The sequence below is a fragment of the Ipomoea nil genome, unplaced genomic scaffold (assembly GCF_001879475.1).
Source record: "Ipomoea nil cultivar Tokyo-kokei standard unplaced genomic scaffold, Asagao_1.1 scaffold1407, whole genome shotgun sequence".
Lineage (NCBI taxonomy): Eukaryota > Viridiplantae > Streptophyta > Magnoliopsida > Solanales > Convolvulaceae > Ipomoea > Ipomoea nil.
Window position 1 is genome coordinate 20,001 of NW_017617835.1, and position 21,546 is coordinate 41,546.

General features: G+C 35.7%; 2 protein-coding genes across 3 annotated transcripts; both read left to right on the top strand.

Moving 5' to 3' along the window:
• Positions 1–11,613: 11,613 nt before the first annotated feature.
• Positions 11,614–12,379, top strand: LOC109186202. The gene is made up of 2 exons (XM_019336136.1): positions 11,614–11,847; positions 12,125–12,379. Exons 1-2 carry the CDS (start codon positions 11,614–11,616, stop codon positions 12,377–12,379), a joined length of 489 nt encoding a protein of 162 aa, XP_019191681.1.
• Positions 12,380–16,632: 4,253 nt separating this feature from the next.
• On the top strand, positions 16,633–20,983 carry LOC109186692 (putative late blight resistance protein homolog R1B-14). Of its 2 annotated transcripts, XR_002055160.1 has the most exons (4): positions 16,633–17,189; positions 18,067–20,346; positions 20,501–20,535; positions 20,691–20,983. XR_002055160.1 is itself a non-coding variant. In XM_019336798.1 (3 exons), exons 1-2 carry the CDS (start codon positions 16,755–16,757, stop codon positions 20,302–20,304), a joined length of 2,673 nt encoding a protein of 890 aa, XP_019192343.1. In that variant the 5' UTR covers positions 16,633–16,754; the 3' UTR covers positions 20,305–20,346; positions 20,691–20,983. The 2 variants fall into 2 exon arrangements, 1 of the variants encoding a protein (XP_019192343.1); XM_019336798.1 differs by lacking the exon at positions 20,501–20,535.
• The last annotated feature ends 563 nt before the right edge of the window (positions 20,984–21,546 follow it).

Here is a 21,546-nt window from a genome sequence, read left to right on the forward strand (position 1 = left end):
ATTTTATGATAAACAATTATCAAATGAGTTGAAGAATCAAGTGACATAAAACTTGCATGTGGGCTAAAGTTTTAATTCAATTAGATTCATTACAACCATTATGACAAAAAAAAACTTAAGAGATCATGTTCCTTATCTTAATCCCTGTGGGCAAATTAAGATATATGACATAAAGTTTACATCATAAAATTAAGCTTCATGATAGAGGTGAATTTTTATTCCTATCATCACTGATAAAACTACTAAACTACATTCCGATGCATAATTGCCTGTGTGCTAAATTATGATCATAGTTTAGTATTTCATCATAATTAATCATACAAATATAACGAAATTGTCTGTGGGTTAAATTCCGTCATATTACATACAATTAATCACAATTGATATGTCTAAAACTTTATGTGACCCTAACAACTCAATATAATTTTAACTGATTAAGAATGCTGTGGCTACTCCCCAACTAATTAAAATTATAAGATCACTCGACATTTATCATTGCCATCTTTATGTGATTTGAACTTTAGACAATTTTTAGTAAATCAAAGATGCTGTGGCTACTCTTTAATTAATCTAAAATTGAAATCATTTGGCAAATGGGAAATTGAAAGCCTAACAAACAAATTAAACCAACACATGATAGACAATTATTAGGTATACTCCCAGGAAAGTTGGTCGAGACGAAGCTCGGTTAAATACCAACTCCTTAGACAGAGTAGCGTCGCAAGGGGACTAGTAGCAACAAGGTTTTTAAGCCAAGACCATAGAACTAGTATTCCTCCCCAAGAAACTTCCCTAAGTCATGTGTTTTCATGTTTGAAGTAAAATCGTTTGGGAGATCTATAAAATTGTAGATTCACTTATGGATAAGGCTTTAAATCGATGAACTAAATCAACGGACTAAACGTGCTTAAATTCGAGCACTACCGCAATTAATTGCATAAAGTTCAACTTAATAAGGAATTAAATCATTCCTCAAACTATGCTTTCTAAAGGCATAATAAATCGCATAATCTAAACTAAAATATTATGCTTAAAACAGATATGCATAAAATTAAATAATAAACTCATATATTCTAAATAAATTGTATAACTGAAAACAATTTTAATATGAGCAATAACCTCAAGTATACAATTAATATTCAAAACTAGTATGACTTCTAACCAAAAGAAATCCAAAATTTGAATAATAATAATAATATAATAGATATATACTTTGAAAGGTTAAAAACTATAAGCCCACGTGAAAATGTTTTAATTGCATAAAATCAAATTTGTGAGGAACAGGCTGAAGTCACAAATATCAAGCCATAGTATTTGTTTTATTCGTAAATAAAAATCTCACAAATCCTAATTGCATAATTAAACTTAATGTTATGCACTTAATGTGATTAAAGGCATAAAACAATCTAAAGAGTATGAAAAACACTAAATGTGCATTCACTTACTCATACTTAACTAAATGTGGGCAATTAACATCTAAAATCATAATTCAAATAAATTATGTGATAGATTGTCAAGAAAACATGTTTTTCCAAAATTTTGAATTGATTAAAAAATCACTCTCCAAAACTCAATTAATAATATTATTAATGACAGAAAATTGCAAATAAACCAAAAAGGCAATAAATAGCCATAATAATAGTATTATGTTAATTTGGAGACTAAATATGAAAAAACAATAGTTAAAACTGTTAAACTTTAAAAACATTTTCGGATATAACTTTAAAATTTAATAAAAAGAAGTACGAAAATAAATGTCACAGAAATCAATTTGAAAACAATTCATGACTACCATAAAAATAATGTTATTATTAATTAAAATATTAATAGTAATAAGGAGCATTATAATTACTATGAACATTTTAATAATGAAAAACATGGTAATACATTTCTTAATGTTTCCATATTCTTAAGGATAAAATGTGACTAGTTCAAAATGGTTAACAGCTATAACATCAGTTACCAATAATAATAAACTGTAAACTATAATTAATGATTTGCGTACCTTAATGATGCAAACTGCATCTATTGATAGCACTAACAACGATAGCGAAGAAAGCCTCCAAAATCTCCCATCTTCACGGAGAGTTTAGTTGAATCGTCCAATGGTACGTAACAGTTTATTGGTAACACTTAATTACCAATGTACCAAATATAGTACCATTAATAATAATGAAAACTTAGTTTATTGGTACCATTAATAATAATGAAAAATGAAGTGACATGAATAATCTTACCAATGTACCAAATATAGTAGATTACCATGAATGAATAATTATTATGAAAGATAATAAATGAGATTAGCCCCTAAACTTAATAACATTAATTAATAATGTAAATTAATAATAATTACAATAAATGTAAAACTGTAATTAAGGGATACCAAACACTAATCTCAATTTACCACATAATAATTAACCATGACTATAATGAGTCATAAGGAAACTGAAATTAAGGTATAACCAAATTACCATTCGAAAGACAATATATCAACTATGTACATTGCTTGCCATGAAAAGTACTTAAGATTATCGTTAAGACCCTGAAAACTATTAATAGATTAAAACATAATCAACTTAAATAATAGTTACAATTTTTAATGGCCAAAACAATAATTATAATTCTTAATGACTTCAAATGGTAATTGTAATCCTTAAACCCTTAATGACTCACAATCACGTAATGATAATAATTATAGCACAAAATTGCTTAAGTCAGGCCCATAAATCTTAATGTCCCAAGTTAATTATAACATGAATGATAAATGTTCTAATATGGAAAAAGATCCAAACATTATATTATCTCCAACGATAAATTCCGTTAACAAAATACGGTAGTTAGTAATAATTGAAACTTAATAAACATGTTATAACCAAAAAAAAAAAAGTGCTACAATTATTATTAAATATCAATCAAAGAAGGTGGAATCCATACTTTAATGACCCAGATAGGTCCTAAATAGCTTGTTTAAAATAGGTGTAAAAGTATGCTCAAAATTAAGTGAGAAACCAACAAGCTGACTTAATAGGCAATATTATCCAAAATTAGCCTAAGGATCAAAAATTGAATAATATTAAATATGAAGGCTATGAGTTAATAACATGCTATATCCAATCTTAATATATGCTTTTCTAAATGTACAATTATAATGAAACAATTTATGAATATACAAAGCATGTTTGGATTTTGCACATTAATATATTATTAACTCATAAATCCTAAATAAATTGCAATAATTCATGCAATTTAATATGCACATCACTATTAAATTAAAATTCAAGTAGCAAATTCAATACTTAATATTTGCTCAGATTGAATAATAATTTAATTGTGAATTTAATGCCAAAATTAAGAGACATTAATATAACTCTCAATATTAAATTAAAATTCAAATAGCAAATCAAAACTTAGTATTTGCTCAAATGAATAATAATTTAATTGTGACATGAATGACGGTAATTGAACTAATAACGGCAACAATTCAATCACAAATAATGCCACAATTAATCTAAATTTGAAAAATTTTAATGCCATTTAAAGAATAGCTAAAGGGCATTATTATTTCAAAATTAAACAATTACTAATATTTACCATTTGTCAAACCAATTTACGATATTAATTAAGATAATATTAATATGACAATATTAAATCTTAATATAATTACCATTTATCAAAATTAATATGTAATTCTTAAATGAGACAAATATTAATATATGGTAAATAAAAGGAATTGCACTTTATTAGAGAATGTACCGTACGACTCCTTCGTCTTCCTCCCTGAATCGTCGGAAAACCAGCGAAGAAGCAGCGAAGATCGCAACTCTCTACGCAGCTCTGCTCCGTCGATCACGCTCGGAAGACGCCGCCCGAAGCTTGAGGAGCAGCGTTCGGAACCAGCGCCACTGAAGGAGAGAAAACAGAGATGGCCAGAAAACCAGCTCCACCGCCGATAAAGCAGGGAAGAAGCGACAGCGTGCTCTCCGGAGGGGCAACGACGAGCCGCGATCGAGCCGTCCGTCTTCTTCCAACAGCGTACCATCCAGCGTTCCAATGTAGCCGGAAAACCAGCGCCACCGTCGACAGCCACGCCGTCGCCCACGTAAAGCTCACCACCGTTGCGCATGGCAACCGGCGACCGAAGAGAATCCTTCGTCCCTCTGATGCGGCGCCGACGGGAGAAAAGAGACACCGCCCGCGACCCCAAGTCGCGTCGTCCAGCATCGCCTGAAGGAGGGGAGGGGCAGCGACTTCGCTGGAAATCGAGCCCGGTACCACCATCTCTCCTCGCCGCGACATGTCGACAACCGCCCCGCTGCCGGCCGCTTTGAACACTGAAACAGAACCGGCACGTTGCATTTTTCTCGGCCAAAACAAAATAGGCGGTGGTTAGTCTCAAGACTCATGATATAATTAATTTTATAATTCAAAGGAAATTAAAAAAAACATGCTTAATGCTCAAAATTAAATTCCAAGCAGAACAAAATTTCAAAAAAAAAAAAGATTTTTGTATTCAATAATACAAACAACCAAACAGAGATTTGTAGGGCTCTGATACCAAATGTTAGATAATAATATTAAGATTAACATAAACTTTAGTAAACGAGTAACCTGCCTCGTTACAGCGGAAGCTTTAGGATCGCCCGAATATCCCCAGCCGTAGTCATTGGTATTGCCACGAGATGGTAAACCTGCAGAATAAAGGTTAGTATTTTGTCTACCACTTCTCTCCCAAATACTCGATGATGCGTGTATACTGAACACGGGAGCTGTGGGAGGACTGTTTTGCTTAGAAGCCTACATGCCATCAACGTAGGCAGATATTCAGTTAAAGCTTAACTGAATATCCTGAGTTGGTCACTAACTGACTTAATCTTCCCCTTGCACCACAACCACCCAATAATACAATATATTATAATATATTGTATTTAGGGAAAATACTTACAGTTACTTCTATACTACCGTTGGTGTGACTCGATCCTGGTCATTCTTCTAAAGTTTTACCTCTATGACCAGTTAAGCTGCCCACACGGGTTATTAAACAGCCATATTGTTTCTACAGACGAAAGTAGAAAGAAAAGAGGGAATGTAATCAGAACACTCAATCCTCTCCTCCCCAGAACTACATAAAGCCTTCGTAGCTAAAAGATGAGTTGGCATATTACTATTACGTTGCACAAAAATAAATTTAGCAGAAGTAGATGCTGCAAGTGTGTCCTTATCTCATTTATAATGGCCCCAAAAGGAGTAATATTTACTCCGTCAGCAACAGCACGCGTCACCACCTGTGTATCAGTTTCCAGCACCACATGTGTACCCTGTGTATCACACCCTGTTGTAGAATGTCGCTCTATCCCCACTGAGCTCTATCCCTATGAATATTTCCATTTCCATTTCCAGACACTGAGCTATCCATTTCCAGACACAGATCTCTATCCCTAGAACTTTCAATGCAGTAATATCATTCATACTCTTAGGCAGCAATCAACATATCAATGCAGTAATATCATTCATACTCTTAGGCAGCAATCAACATATCATCCACATACAGTAACAGAGGCTTTTAACATAGACACAACAATCATACTCACGTGTATAGCCAATTTGAATCATGTAAGCATCGAACCGCTCGTACCACTGCCGTGGAGCTTGTTTCAGCCCATACAATGACCTCTTGAGTCGACAAACCATATGCTCACCTCCGGGTTTAACAAACCCTTCAGGTTGCTTCATGTAAATTTGCTCATCTAGATCACCATGTAGAAAAACAGTTTTCACATCCATTTGTTCCAAATGCAAATCCCAAATGGCTACCAAAGCAAGTACTAATCTGATAGAAGTATGTCTAATAACAGGAGAGAAAACCTCATCATAATCTATCCCCTTCTGTTGAGAAAACCCCTTCGCAACTAACCTAGCCTTAAACCTTTCCCCTTCTTTTTCTGATACTGGTGGCTTCTTCCTATAGACCCACTTGCACCCTATAGCCTTCTTTCCTTGAGGAAGTTGAACTAACTCCCAAGTATGATTCTAATGTAAAGACTGAATCTCCTCAATCATACCTGCCATCCATTTATCTTTCTCCTGGCAAGAAACAGTCACTTGAAAGGTAACTAGATCATTATTAGAAACAAAAAGTGCAAAAGAAGCCATATCCTCAAACTCATACCTACTAGGTGGTTTGACATTGGTGTGTCTCGGTCTATCTCTAGCTAAACTGTAATCTTGTAAATTTTCTAAACTCGAACCTACTGCATATGTAGAATCTGCAACTTCTTGAGTCTCAATCGTAGGTGGATTAACTACTTTCTCACTCAAAGGTACACGATCTATATCCACTTCTACTGTGCTAGAACCATCAACTAGTGTATCTTCTTTCTTTGGCTGGAACATGAAATTCTCATCAAACACTGCATCTCTGCTAATCACCACATTTTTGGTTGTAGGATCCCAAAACTTATATCCTTTTACACCTTCGTTGTAACCCAAAAAGATGCACTTCTTTGACTTGGGATCTAACTTTGATCTCTCATCACCTATAATAAGAACATAGCTAGGAAAACCAAAAATTCGTAAGTGATCAAAACTTACAGGATTACCTGACCATACCTCCTCAGGAACCTTGCCACCAAGTGATGTCCATGGTGATCTATTGATCAAGTAACATGCCATGTTCACTGCTTTTGCCCAAAAACACTTAGAGAGCCCAACATTCAATCTGAGACACCTTGCTCTTTCAACAATGATTCTATTCAGCCGCTCAGCAACACCATTCTGTTGTGGTGTCTTACGCACTGTATAGTGCCTTTGAATTCCATGTTCTGCATAGAATTTCTGAAATTCTTTATAGTATATTCTGTCCTGTTATCAGACCTCAGGTACTTGATTTTTCTTCCAGTCTGGTTCTCAACCTCAGCTTTCCACAACTTAAATTTCTCAAACACTTCAGATTTATGTTTCAAGAAATACACCCAAACTTTCCTAGAAAAAACGTCAGTAAACGTAACATAATATCGAGAGCCACCCATTGAAGGTTCCCTAGTAGGTCCCCAAACATCAAAATGCACATAATCTAGAATCCATTTAGTTTTATACTGCCCAGTAGAAAAACTGACTCTAGTTTGTTTCCCAAGGACACAGAACTCACAGAAATCTAGCTTACAACATTTAACTCTTTTTAACAGATTCCTTTTGTGCAAATTAGACAAACTACGTTCACCAAGGTGACCCAAACGTAAATGCCACAACCTAGTAGTATCATCACTAGACTCAACAGAATGTGCTCAACCTACAACAGTACTACCCAACAACCTATAAATGTTCCATGTGGTCATTTTCCCTTTCATCACAGTTAAAGCACCCTTACTAATTTTAATGGTTTCCATATCACTTTCAGACCTATTAATAAAACCATTAGCATGCAAACTGCCAAGAGAAATCAGGTTCTTAGTTAATCCCGGTATATGTCTGACATCATGCAAAGTTTTGACAATACCATCATACATCTGGATGTTAACATCACCAATACCTATGATATTATGACATCTATCATCACCCAAAAAAACAGAACCGAAAGTACTTGACTTATAGGTTGTGAACCACTCCCTGTTAGGTGTAATATGATAAGAACATCCTGAGTCTAGAATCCAAGCATCTAACAACTTACTTGATGAAACTGCTAGAACATCACCTTTACTATAATAAGAGTCATCAGCATGTACCACGTCCGTAGCTTCCTGCTTCTTCAACTCCTTCCAATCAACGTCTTCAATATTAACTGGCTTTTCCGCCTTCAAAGTTTTCAGAAGTCCCTGATGTGCCAACAAATCCTTTACCCTAGACTGCTATAACCGAAAAGTCCCTGATGCGCCTTCATTCATGCCCGGACCTGATGAAAAGGGGTCCGAAGAGTGTTTCCTCGACGAAAGAGCTGTCTTTTTAACCTTCTTCCCATTCTTTTTTTCGCGCTTAGTCCGCTTGGAAGGTGGAGTTGGAGAACCTACATGAGAATCAAAATTAATTTTCTTACCACTAGAGCCTGAGCGATCCATGACGAAAGGACGATCAGAGATAGGCGAAGGAAGATGACTTAATATAGCCCTCATTTATAGGTCAAAGAGAAGCAGGAAAATAAATGCAGGTAATCAAGGTAAATCTCCTCCAAATCGAAACGGATAGACTAGAGAATCGGGCCATTAATTTGGGCTAGCAAAGAGGAAACTGCCAAGGACTGAGAACCATCAGGGGAATATCGCGTCAATAATCCCAGGCATTCAATGGTGATATCCAAGATCAAGGAGTAGATCTAGAAGGCAAGGGAAATAATTTCAAACACCAAATGAAGGATTTAATGTTTGAAAGTGAAAGACTTGATGATGGGTTATGAACCCAATGGACTAAAGGCCCAAAAAGAATAATTAGATAAAAAGGCCTGGCCCGGACGATTGGCCCAAAAGATGGAGTATATTAACGGACAAGGGCCTGACCGGCGAAACGAGCCGACCGAGCCCAGGACTCGGCTTAGTAACAGGCCGAGTCCCAAGCAGTCGGTCCCTGCGAAAAGTCAACTTCTGATAGTACCGTTGGGCTATAAATGGAGAAGGTGACCGTTCTGCCAAAGGAGTGTAACGGCCGAGCAACGACTCCTAGCTCTAATTGCTGTTTATTGCTTTAATCAAGGCATTTAAGCCTCCTTCTTTGAAACTCTCACTCCCACCTGTATAAATAGGAGAGGGGGAAGTCAAGAGGGGGGACATTCTGATTTAACCCAGAGATTAAGCACAGTACTACAAAATTACATAGCAGTCTTCTCGTTATTTCCTATCTTTGTCTATCCATTTTTTCGGTGAATCCACCAACTCTTTGGTTGTGTTGGACCTCCGTGGGCTCCCAAAAGTCCTAAAACCAACACTCATCCTAATCAAAGTTGGCATAATTAGTACTCTATTTTACTCTTATCAAATTAAATAATAATTTAGTAGCTACAACAAAAAATAATACATATGCATTTCTTTAATTTAGAATTATATGTCTACAATGCCTTTATTCAAAAAAAAAAAAATTATTATCAATAAATTAAATAAGAGAAATAATTTCATTAGTTATATTGTCTTTATTTTTCTCTAATATAAAAATTTTTTACATTCAAATTCATCAATTGATTATATTCGCTACATTGTCCCTACAATGTCTTTATTCAAAAAAAAAATTTATTCATTATCAATAAATTAATTAAGAGAAATAATTTTATTAGTTCTAATGTCTTTATTTTTCTCCAATGTAAAAAATATTCTTTACATTCAAATTCATCAATTGATTATATTCACTACATTGTCTATTATCTTTTTTGTGCACTATTTTTTAATTAAATATCAAAGTTATAATACAAAATAATGCTATATATATTTATTTATCAAGTATTTTAATACCATGAAAAAAATAAAAAAAAAAATATATAATTAAGCCGATCATATTAACTACTTGAAAGATTTGTTGACAATGAGAGTATTCAAATCACACAACAAATTGAAGTGTGAAACTACCTCGCAATGTCCTTGTTTGACAATCAGTAGTTAGCGGTAGCAGATTATATTAGCGGATTTGACCAGCAAATTATATCAATGGTTGGTTAAAAGATATTTTAAAAAAATAACTGTTTAGATTAACATGTAAAATGACATAATAATAATAATAATAATAATAATAATAATAATAATAATAATAATAATAATAATAATAATAATATAATTGTTTTAATAATAATAATAATAATAATAATAATAATTTAATAAAAGAAATAAAATTAAAAAAAAAAAAGAATAAAACATATGAGGAGCCAAACGTTCGACTCCCCTTAGTTTTGCCAATTTTCCCACATCGGTAGGCATGATCACGGTTCAGTTCGAACTGAACGGTTCGAACCGAACCGTGTACTGTTGAACTGAAATTGAAATTGAACCGTCCGTTCGGTTCAGGTTCCGGTTCCTAACCGGAACCAATATTGTTCCGATTAAGGTTCGAGATGAAAAGGAACCGGAACCGTCGAAAAAAATTAAAAATTATAGCTTTTTTAAAAAAATAAATCCTATTAGAACCGGCGGTTCCAACCGGAACCGTCGATTCTGAACCGGAATCGAAACCGGAACCTTACTATAAGGTTCCGGTTCTGGTTTGTCCATTTGCGGAACCGGAACCGCGATCACCTCTACACATCGGTAGAAAAAGTGGCATGGGAGCCTTGAAGCTCCTATAAAATGGGCCTTAAGGCTCCAATTTCAAAATTAAGCTTGCCCATCAACAGATGGGCAAGTAGTGAGCCAGCGAAACTGGCTCTTGTTATTCAAGGAGTCGAAATGGCTCTACAGTAAACTTTTTTTTTTTTTTTTTATTTTTAATATAGAGGTGTTTTGGCAATCATTATTGCGTGGACCATGGTCCACACAAATTGTGCGGACCATATTTTGTCTACTGTAAAATAATGTACATTCAGTACAAAAATAATGTACATTGTATTCAGGGGATTTACATTATTTTTGTTCTGAGTGTACATTATATTGTATAATGTACATTCAGTACAAAAATAATGTACATTTAATATATTAAAAATATACTTTTTGTTATGGTACACGTAACATTGTGTGGACCATGGTCCACACAATAATTTGTCTTGCTTTTGGGGAAATCATTCTAAAAAACGCTAAGTGAAAATATTGTAAATTGTAATGTTTGTATTTTCATTGGTTTGGAACAAATTGTTGCTTCAAACTGTTGAATGACCAAACATTTTCTTTAGCATTTTGATATTTGGGTTACATCATATTTACCAACCGTTTAATATCTTTGGGTTACATTATATTTAAAAATTTTAAACTTTTACTACTTCATCTAAATTCCTTAAATTAGGAATTTCTTTATCCATAATAATTCATTTAACAATAATGGTAGATATAAATGAACACTGAGCAAAACACCTAAAGGACTGGTACCATTGATTGATTCATTGATCTTGTATGTGCATTCATTAAATATATTAGAACCCTTTGCAATAAAAATACATGGTTACTATTTAAAAAAAAAAGTTTAGTGACAATTATAATGAATCCCCTATATTATCTTGTATTCATATTATGAGTTATATATTTAAATAAACAAATTCGACATTAAATTACTTATGTATGAGCTTCTCATATATAATCTTACATTGATTTACTTTCAAATATTTATTTAATTATAAACATTGAGCATTAACTCATTCGCGCAATGCGTGTGTGAAACAAGTACTATTAATAAAAGTAAAATCATCATCTTCAACTTTCTCGCCCAAACTACAAACTAATATGCATATTAATTAATCTATACTATTAATAAAAGTTGGTGTTATCGGATTCGGATAAGAAACAATTACCTCTGGTGGAGTTGGAGAAGTTGCTCTCTTTGTGGGGGAAGAGCCTGGGGGACTTTCCAGAAATGACAATTCTAGACGAAAGCAGCATAGGTTTTGATGGAAAACATGTTGATAACTGAAGAGTTGGCTATGACAAGAAATCGTTGAAGACAGAGCGTGAAACGTTGGTAACACAAGTGACAGATGAGCAAAAGAATATCTACGACTCTATGATGAATGATATTGATTCTAATGGAGGTGGATTGTTCTTTGTGTATGGTTACGGAGGAACGAGCAAGATGTTTGTGTGGAGAACATTATCGTCAAAGATAAGGAGGCACGGTGATATTGTTCTCAATGTTACTTCGAGTAGAATAACATCTTTGCTATTACTGGGAGGGCAAGACGACGCATTCAAGATTTGCTATACAACTCTCTTTGAACGAAGATTCTATGTGCAATATATCGTAAGACAGTGACCTTGCTGAGCTTATAATAAGGAGAAAATTGATAATATGGGACGGAGCACCGATGACGCACACATACTATTTTGAGGTTTTGGACAAAACTATGAGGGATCTATTGAGGTTCGCCATACCAGGTAGTGCTTAAAAGACATTTGGTGGAAAGACAGTAGTTTTGGGCGACGATTTTAGACATATTCTTCCCATTATTTCGAAAGCAACGAGACCAATAGTTGTCGAAGCCACTATTAATTCTTCCTACATCTGGACAAATTGCAAGGTATTAAGCCTCACAAATAACTTGAGACTACGGAACTTAGTTTCAGAGGAAGATAAACAGACGGTTGATTGGTTTTCAAAATGGATTGCAGACATCGGAGATGGGATTACAGGGGTTGTAAATGACGGTTTGTCTGAGATCGATATTCCGACACGATTTCTGTTGAAGTGTGGACCCAATCCAATAGCAACTATAGTGGAAAACACCTTCCCAAGCACGAGATATGGCATGTTTGATAACAGTTATTATCCTTAGTGAAACGATTGACAGATAACAACGAGACAGACATTTCAGGAACATGTAAAACATTAAACAACTTTAACGATTTGGAAACCGAAGGAATTACTGCATGACTCACACGCGAGATCGCCAAACCTGTGCCATTACCCACTCGTAGAACGTCGTCACCGTGGTAGTCCTCGGAATGCGAGATCACGCCGGAATCTGGAGTGGCGTGCGTAGAAGCTCTTGTATCCGGTAGCCACGACATGACCGTCGGCGGTACACCCCCTTCACCTGCGACGGCAACATGCGCTTGGGATGGTGGTGGCTCGGAGTAGCACTGATAACAGTATGCGGCCGAATGACCTTGAGACCTGCAGATCTGGCATTGCAGACCTCCACCCCGACCACGTCTGCCGCCGCCACCACGCTGATTGCCTCCTCGACCTCCTCCACCGTGAAACTGACGACCGCCGCTACCCTGTTGTCGTCCGCCTCAGCCGGCATACAATGCCGAGGGAACACCGCTCGCCCTCGCCAGTTGATAGGCCGGAAAGTCATCCGCATGGATGAACTGCTGGACCTGCAAGTAGTCCGCCAATTGCCGAATCGTCACCGGCGTACCGGTGACCGCCAGGGAAGCTCCCATAGATCGGAACTCCGGCCGCAACCCCCCAATAACGTACAGATTCTGCTCCGACAGCGTCATGTTTCGCCCGGCGAGTGCTTGGTCCTTGACCAAGTGTTGCGCACGAGCCAAATACTTCGGTGTAGAGCTGTCTCCTTGTCGAAGAGACTAAAACTGCCCCATCAGATTGAGGCACCGAACCTGTGAAGACGGACCAAGGGTCGTCTCTGCCGCCAGCCATACACCGCGGGAGGTCGTCTATCCAAGCAATAGGTACATGACCTCATAAGAGATCGATGAGATGAGCAAGGAGATGATAGAAGCATCCTGCTCTACCCACGCTTCGTACGCCGGGTTTGGTGTAGCGGAGGCGGCTTCGTCAGAGTTATTGCCGGCGGGAAGCTCCAGAACCGGCGATGGGCATGGACGAATGCCATCAATGAAACCGAGTAAACGTTGTCCTTGTAGGAAGGGTATGATTTGCGTTCGCCAGTAGAGATAATTCCGGTGAGTAAGTTTAAGTGACACAAAATGATGTGCACTGGGAAGGGAATTTGGGTGGTGTTTGGGGAGGAGATGGTGGTGGTGGTAAGAGTGCGCTCGGAGCTTTGCGACATTGTCGAAAGAGAGGGAGACAGAAAAATGAATGTAGGATTCCTACTGGCTAACTGATACCAGATGAGAGTTGAAGCGATGATTCAATTCACTAACAGAATTCAGGTTACAATAATACTCTCAGGAGAGAGAGATAACTAATATGCTTAAGACTATATCATTAACTTAAGCTACAAAATGTACATAATAAAATACATAACAATAGTATAGTCTAATATAGACGAGGATGGACAAAATTCTGTTACTACTACCAATGTCTTCTACAAAGAGGTTTTCAATAATGTGTAATTCAAATCAGTGATATTATGTTTTCTTTTTATACAAAGATGACAAAATTGATATATATCTACATAGAAAATATATATCTTCCATGCAAATAATTTCTATAACTAAGTTGCTAGACAACGAACTAATTAGCTCAATTAATACAAATCATAAACACTAATATATAAAATCTTTAAAGTTTCAGCGCCAGATGCGTATATCTACACGTTATCTATTAATTAGACAATTATATATTCGAATTCAATCAATGATAACATCATAAAATATAATCGATCCAACTCAATTCTTCAATTGCACTATATAATATTCGATGTTATAATACGTACAATTGTACATCGATCCAAATATTTTAAGAATATTATAACAAATCTATCCCGTGCAACGCACGGGTGAAAATACTAATAATAATAAATAAATAGCCACATAGGCCTACATGTGAAAAGGTAACTGGTTATTAAGTGAATCAAGTGGCAAATTGGTAGGATTATATGAAATTGGTTGATTTAAGGAGTTAGTTGCAAATTTTTAAAATTGAGTGGTTCAATTACATTTTTTTTTGGTGTAGTTCAATGATTTATTTTATCATTATTCTCCTAATGGGAAAATTGTAAAACATGTCCATCTATAATATGCCAATTATCAATGTCTCCACTGAATTATAATTAGTGTACACCGTTAAATAGGGGTAAATATGTAATTTACTTATTTTTTCCTTTTTATTTTTATATTTTCCCTCTGTTTCCTTTTACCCATTCGACCAAAGGCAACGGGGAATCAAAGGCAAAATATAAAAACAAAAAGTAAAAATCAAGTAAATTATATATTTACTTCGACTTAACGGTGTACACTAACGAGGAATCACAAGTCTGTTATTGGAAGGGCTATATGTGCATTGTTTTAATAATTGAAGGGCAACATTTACACCATTAATAATTCAAGGGTGACATTGATAATTGACATATTATAGAGGGACATTTTTTACAATTTTTCCTTCTAAATTTTTGGTTTAAACATTTTCTTAGTATCAACAAGTGTTGGGAGTAAAAGCAATGAATTAAATATATATATAGACTCGACTCTGTTTGGTAAAATAGTTAGCCTATTAATTAATTTTGAATTATTTGACTATAATTAATTATTTAACATGATTAAACAATCAATATGAGTGTTTGATTAATTAGTGTTGATTTTAGGGTTTTTGGGTTCAGGGAGGTCCAACACAACCTTAGTTGGTGGATTCACCTTTCAAAAATAGAAGGAGTAAGCACTTTCTATGAATATGGGTCTCTACTCTCTCGGCATGAACTCGCCCCTTTTTACAGTTTTTGAGGGACCTTTTATAGTAGGTCTCCCTTGAATTTTGATTTAGAACATACATTTAAGGCCATAATTGGCCGATTAATCACTAGTTATTCCTAAGGGCCGTTGGGCTGCCGTTACTGGGCCTCCCAACGGCTCTTTAACGGGGCTCTTTAACGCCTTCTTAAATGCTCCAACGGCTCTTTGTTTCTTGCGCCGACCGAGCACTCGCGCTGACCTCGGGGTCGGTCCGACTCCTTGATTCGGTCCATGCTTCTCCCGGGCTTTCCTTCTTTTGGGCCTGGCTTCTTCCTTTTTCTAGGCCACTCTTTATTTCTTGGGCTTCTTCTCTCTTTCTCAGGCTTTGGGCCCGGGGTCCACACTCCATCAATTAGTTTTTTGTAATAACTTATTATTTTAAGATGCTAAAATTTAAAAAATTGTTCAAAATAATTTTTGCAATAATTTTTTTAAAAAAATTATTTTATATGTAATCAATTATTAATTAATAATTAATTTACTAAATACTTTTATATAATCATGCTATCAACTAATCTAACCCACTAATCTAATGATTAATAATCATTTACCAAACAGGCAAATACCCGTAGTCATGCAGTAGAATTCTACTTTTTTTCTTTAAATAACAATATAGGGGCGTTTGGTTCACGGAATCTTTGATTACCCCAGGTAATAGGATTACCTGGGGGTAAGTAATGTAAGATTACCTGATGTGTTTGGTTAAAGTTGCAGGAATGTAACATTAACTTGTTTGGTTGAAGGGTATATGTTAGGGTATATTACATCAATTACTTAAATGCCCTCATATAAATTGAAAGGTGTAAATTGCAAGTCTTCTTTTCCATAATTCAAAATTTAACAAGATAATAATAATAATAATAATAATAATAATAATAATAATAATAATAATAATAATAATGATGATGATGATGATGATGGAATGCTACTGGAAAGATGCAATTCAATAATTATGAATAATAATAATAATAATAATAATAATAATAATAATAATAATAATAATAATAATAATAATAATAAATTGATAGAAGAAAAATAGTTCATACACACAAATATATGAAAAACACAGAACAAATTAAGCTTTAGATTACAAGAAAAAAAAAACGCACCTTTGAAGATCTTCAATGAAGAGAAAAATGGAGAAGCGATGCAATAGGATGGAGTTTCGCAACTTGGTGGAGCGTTTCTCGTCTGATGGAGCGTCTCTCGTTTGATGAGTCTGATGAATCTTGTGAATAAAAGAAGAATATACAAGGGCAATTTTGAAATATTCAAAAGTAATCTCACATTACCTAATAAAAATTCGGTAATCAGATTACCTCCAACATTACCATATTTCTGACCTGACAGTAATGTTGATTACCTTTCTCATATTGGCAGGGTAATCAAAGATTCCGTGAACCAAACGGCCCCTATGGGTATAGATCGATTGAGAAATCAAGTCAACGCCAATGCTCAGACTAATCATTGAAGGTGGCAATGGCTTCTATTAAGAATCTTTGAGCTGAAAACGAGCTGATAGATTGAGGGAGGGCGGCAGAAATGGCAGAAGTGGTGGTGAATTTGCTGATAGAGAATTTGACCCAGCTTCTAAAAGAGAACATCAAGCTCATCTTCGGCCTCAAGGACGACGTCGAGCAGCTTCTAGATGACCTGGACGACTTCAAGGCCTTCCTCAGAGAAGCCGGAAAGTCCCGCTACGAAAACGACATCCTCAAGCGCCTCATCACCAAGATCCGGGTGGTGGTCACTAAGGCCGAGGATCTCATCGACCAATATGTGGTGGCCGCCAAATCCCACTACGACAGGAAATGGACACGCTTTCTGGACGTCGAATACCCGCTTCGTAAACGGGAACTCGCCGAAGAGATTCAGAAAGTTCGGGTTAGCGTCAACGAGATCCGACAGGATCCGGATTATGCCCGTAATGCTCTCCAAGAGGAAGCGTTACCCAACATAGGAGCCAGGCAGAATCAGGTATAGTAGCTAATTTTGTAAAATGTATTTACAATTAATTGAACTAAAATTTTTGTAGTATTAAAAAAGAACTAATTTTTTTTATTTTTAAAACCATTTTTTTGGTTGATCGGTTGATGAACTAATTATTAATCGAAATAATATTAATCAAATTTTAAGAATAAGTAATTTTAATTACAATTTGAGTATATCAATTCGTGTTCATTACCAATAATTTCCGTTCATATTACCAATATATATGTTTATAAATTAAGAATCTTGGTTAACTGATTGATTAATTTGATCAACCAAACTTACAAATCAAATTAACTAGGCAAAAATTTGTGTGAAATTGGTCGGATCAAGATAAAAATGTAATATATATTAGGAGAAATATAATATTAATCAAGTATAAAGTGTCTCTACTTTACTTTATCAGAAAAAGTATCATACTTTTGAAGAAAAATATATTTTTTAATTTAAATGCATTATATTTTTTCACAAAAATATTACATTTTTCTTTATAAGTAATAAACACTTTATTTTAGTATTACATTTTTTTTTTTATAAGTACTTGTTTCATATATAAGGATTCGTGAGACGGTTTCGCAGGAGAGTCACTCAATTAACTAATATCCAAAATTCTTTTAAAAAATCAAGATCATTAGCTGAATCCAAATATTTCTTAAAAAAAAAAAAACAGAACCAAAATTTACACACTCCTACCCACTTTCATCCCATCACTTTAGTTTGGTGTAAATAACAGATAACTGAAATTTACACACTCCTACCCACTCTCATCCCATCACTTTAGTTTGGTGCAAATAACTTTTCTCATAAATATGATGATGATGATTAATAGTTACTAAGGAAGTGCTATTCTGTGTTTGTAAAATAGGTTCCTAATGTGGAGGAAGAGCATGTGGTGGGGTTTGATGGCGAGGCTAATGCTATAATCCAACGTCTGGTTGATGGATCAAAAGGGTTTGAAGTTATCTCGATTGTGGGTATGCCCGGACTTGGGAAAACCACTTTGGCCAACAAGGTGTTCAAGGATGAAAGAGTTGAAAATTACTTCATGAATCGTGCCTGGATTTATGTTTCTGGAGTGTACAAAAGAAGGGATGTTTTTGTAAGAATCTTGAAGGAGCTAACCAAGCAGTACAGGAGCTACGTTGATGAAATGAGTGATGGAGATTTAGCATTGGAAATAAAAAAGTTTTTGGGGTCTGCAAAATATTTGATTGTCCTAGATGATGTTTGGAAAGTAGAACACTGGAATGAGCTCAAGATTGCATTCCCACCCAACAAAGGGAGCAGGGTATTGGTTTCTACACGGTACAATGATGTGGCTATAGAAGCTGATTCTAAGGGCGACCCTCATAACTTAAAGTTTTTGAACGAGGAAGAAAGCTGGGAACTACTTCAGAAGAAGCTCTTCCAAAAGAAAATATGTCCTGATGAGTTAAAAAGGCCTGGGAAAATTATTGCTAAAAATTGCAATGGACTACCATTAGTAATGGTGACTATTGCTGGTGTTCTCTTACATAAAGCAGAAATATCTGCTGAATGGGACAGGGTAGCTGAAAGCATGGGTGACTTCCTGAGAATGAAACTAGAGAGTTACAAGGATCTAATACAAATGAGTTATGACCAATTGCCTTATGACCTGAAGAGTTGCTTCCTATATTTCGGGGCTTTTCCTCAAGCAAATGAGATCCCAGCTGGAAAACTCATTAGGTTGTGGATTGCTGAGGGGTTTGTTATTGAGGATGAGAAACAATTATTAAGCCTGGAGGACATAGCTCATGAAAAGTTGAGTGATCTTGTCAATAGGAATTTGGTGATGGCTATGCAAAGAAAGTCGAATGGACAAATCAAAACGTGTCGCATTCATGACATGTTGCATGAGTTCTGCAAGAGTGAGGCCAAAGAGGAGAATCTATTTGAAGAAATCAACATGAGGAGGCAACTGCATAAAATTCGCCGCCTTAGTGTCAGGTGCAATGTCTCGGAGATCCTCTATTCAGGTCTTGCTGCTGAACATGTCCGCTCTTTGTTATGCTTCTCCTCAAATGAACATGAACTGCCTGCAGTAAAACTTGCAATCATTCGTGAAGCATTTCCACTGCTAAGGGTGTTACACACTGCACCAGATGAATCCATCATCTTCACACGTTTTCCTAGAGACATGACTAAGTTGTTCCATTTAAGGTACATTGCAATATCAACTACCCTCAAGATCCTTCCTCAAGCCATTGATAGTCTGTGGAACATGCAAACTCTTATAGTTAGGACACAGCAAAGCACCCTTGATATCAAAGGAGACATATGGCAAATGACACGATTGAGGCACTTGCAAACAAATTCATCTGCTCAATTGCCTCCACCTTCTTCCTCGAAGACCAAGAAAAATCCTTTTCCAAATAGAAACTTGCAAACACTTTCAAGGATTTCACCTGAAAGCTGCACAGCAGCTTCATTGGTCAAAGCTCCAGATTTGAAAAACTTGGGTATACAGGGAAATTTGGTTAAGCTTTTTGAAACCAACAAGGATACTGGGTCTAGTTTGTTCAAAAACCTCAGAGAATTGCACTTGTTGGAGAAATTGAAGCTGCTGAATCATGGTGGGGAGTTGCAATGCCTCCCTCAAAAGTATGAATTTCCACAAAAGATTAGGAGGCTAACCTTGTCTGGAACACAGCTCAAATGGAGTGAATTATCTGTATTGGGATCACTGGAGTACCTTGAAATTCTCAAATTGGTAGAAAATGCATTCAAAGGAGATAAGTGGGAGCCATCTGAAGGTGACTTTCCTCGTCTCCAATTTTTGAGAATTGAGAGGACAGATTTGAAGACATGGAAGGCTTCTAGCCTCCACTTCCCATTACTAAAGAGACTCATTCTTAGACAATGCCTTAATCTGGAGGAAGTCCCACCTAGCCTGGCGGACATAGACAATCTTCAGGAGATGGAGCTGAACCTTACCAACTCAAATGCTGCACTGTCGGCCTGGAACATTTTACAGATAAAACAAGGGAAAGAGAAGGAAGTAAAGGAGAAAGGAGGAACCCCCCGGAGATTCAAGCTCAGTATCTATCCTCCTGATGAGCTCAAACTGATACAGCAAATTTAAAAATGCCATGGTGTCATCTAGATGATCTTTTGAGTTGTGCAGGTCAGTTAAAAATCTCTTCTTTTTTTTTTTTCTGCAGTAATGAGTCTTGTTCCTTGCAGCTCTTTACATATTATTTATAGTTTGGCAAAATTATATTCATTCAAAATGAAGTGGCTAAAGCATGTTCTGTTTCTCCATGTCTGCATATATTTAGGTGGTGTCATCTAGATGATCTTTTGAGTTGTGCAGGTCAGTTAAAAATCTCTTCTTTTTTTTTTTTTCTGCAGTAATGATTCTTGTTCCTTGCAGCTCTTTACATATTATTTATAGTTTGGCAAAATTATATTCATTCAAAATGAAGTGACTAAAGCATGTTCTGTTTCTCCATGTCTGCATATATTTAGGTGAACCGTATTGGTCCGCGTCTAAGCGTGGGTTTGTGAAGGGCATGAAGTGAGGATCTTTGTATGCAGATGAGATGGTAGCATTCTGGAATGGTCTACCCAATCATTGTTTTGGTAAAATTCTGTGTGCTATGTTTGGTGTGGTGAGAGCTTATGTTTTTGGAAATTCAATTTGTTATTTGTGGTGGTTGTTATTCATTGGGGATTTGGAACACATATTTGAACTATGGTCAAGATGATTGCACTTTGTGTTTTTTTTTTTTTTTTTGAAGGTGCTTGCACTTTGTGTTATTTTTTATTTTTTTGGTGTAAACCATAAGGGTGTCACTGGAACCCGGGATAATTGTCGCTTGTAAGAATCGAACCTGGATTATCCCCTACAAAGAAAGCTCATTTGCCACTTGAGCTACCGCCATGGGTTCTTAGATTGCCTTTATGATTACACTACAACTATGTTAATAATTTCATCAAGAGAGACTGGGAGAGTGTCTCCATTTTCAACTTCTTTCTTTGTCAAGAGTTTTATCATGGCAATTTTTGATTTTCCAGTTCTACTGCTCTAATCTGAGTGAGTTTATCAACATTTTTTTCTTTTATTATCCTGAGGGTCAGGGAGGGGTAATATTGCAATTAAGGTTTTTTTTTTTTTTTTTGGTAGTCATGTGAGCAAAAGTTTGGCGATGTGGGATAATTAGGATTCTATTGTTTGTATTGTATTACGACTCTTCTCATGTACTCATATTTATATTCTCCTCATCTCGTATCAGTAGTTTCAGGGCTTTCTCATGGCAGCTAATGCCTCGGATTCCCATAACAGTTCTGTTGGAGTTTCCTCTGAACAGGCTGTGTCCACATT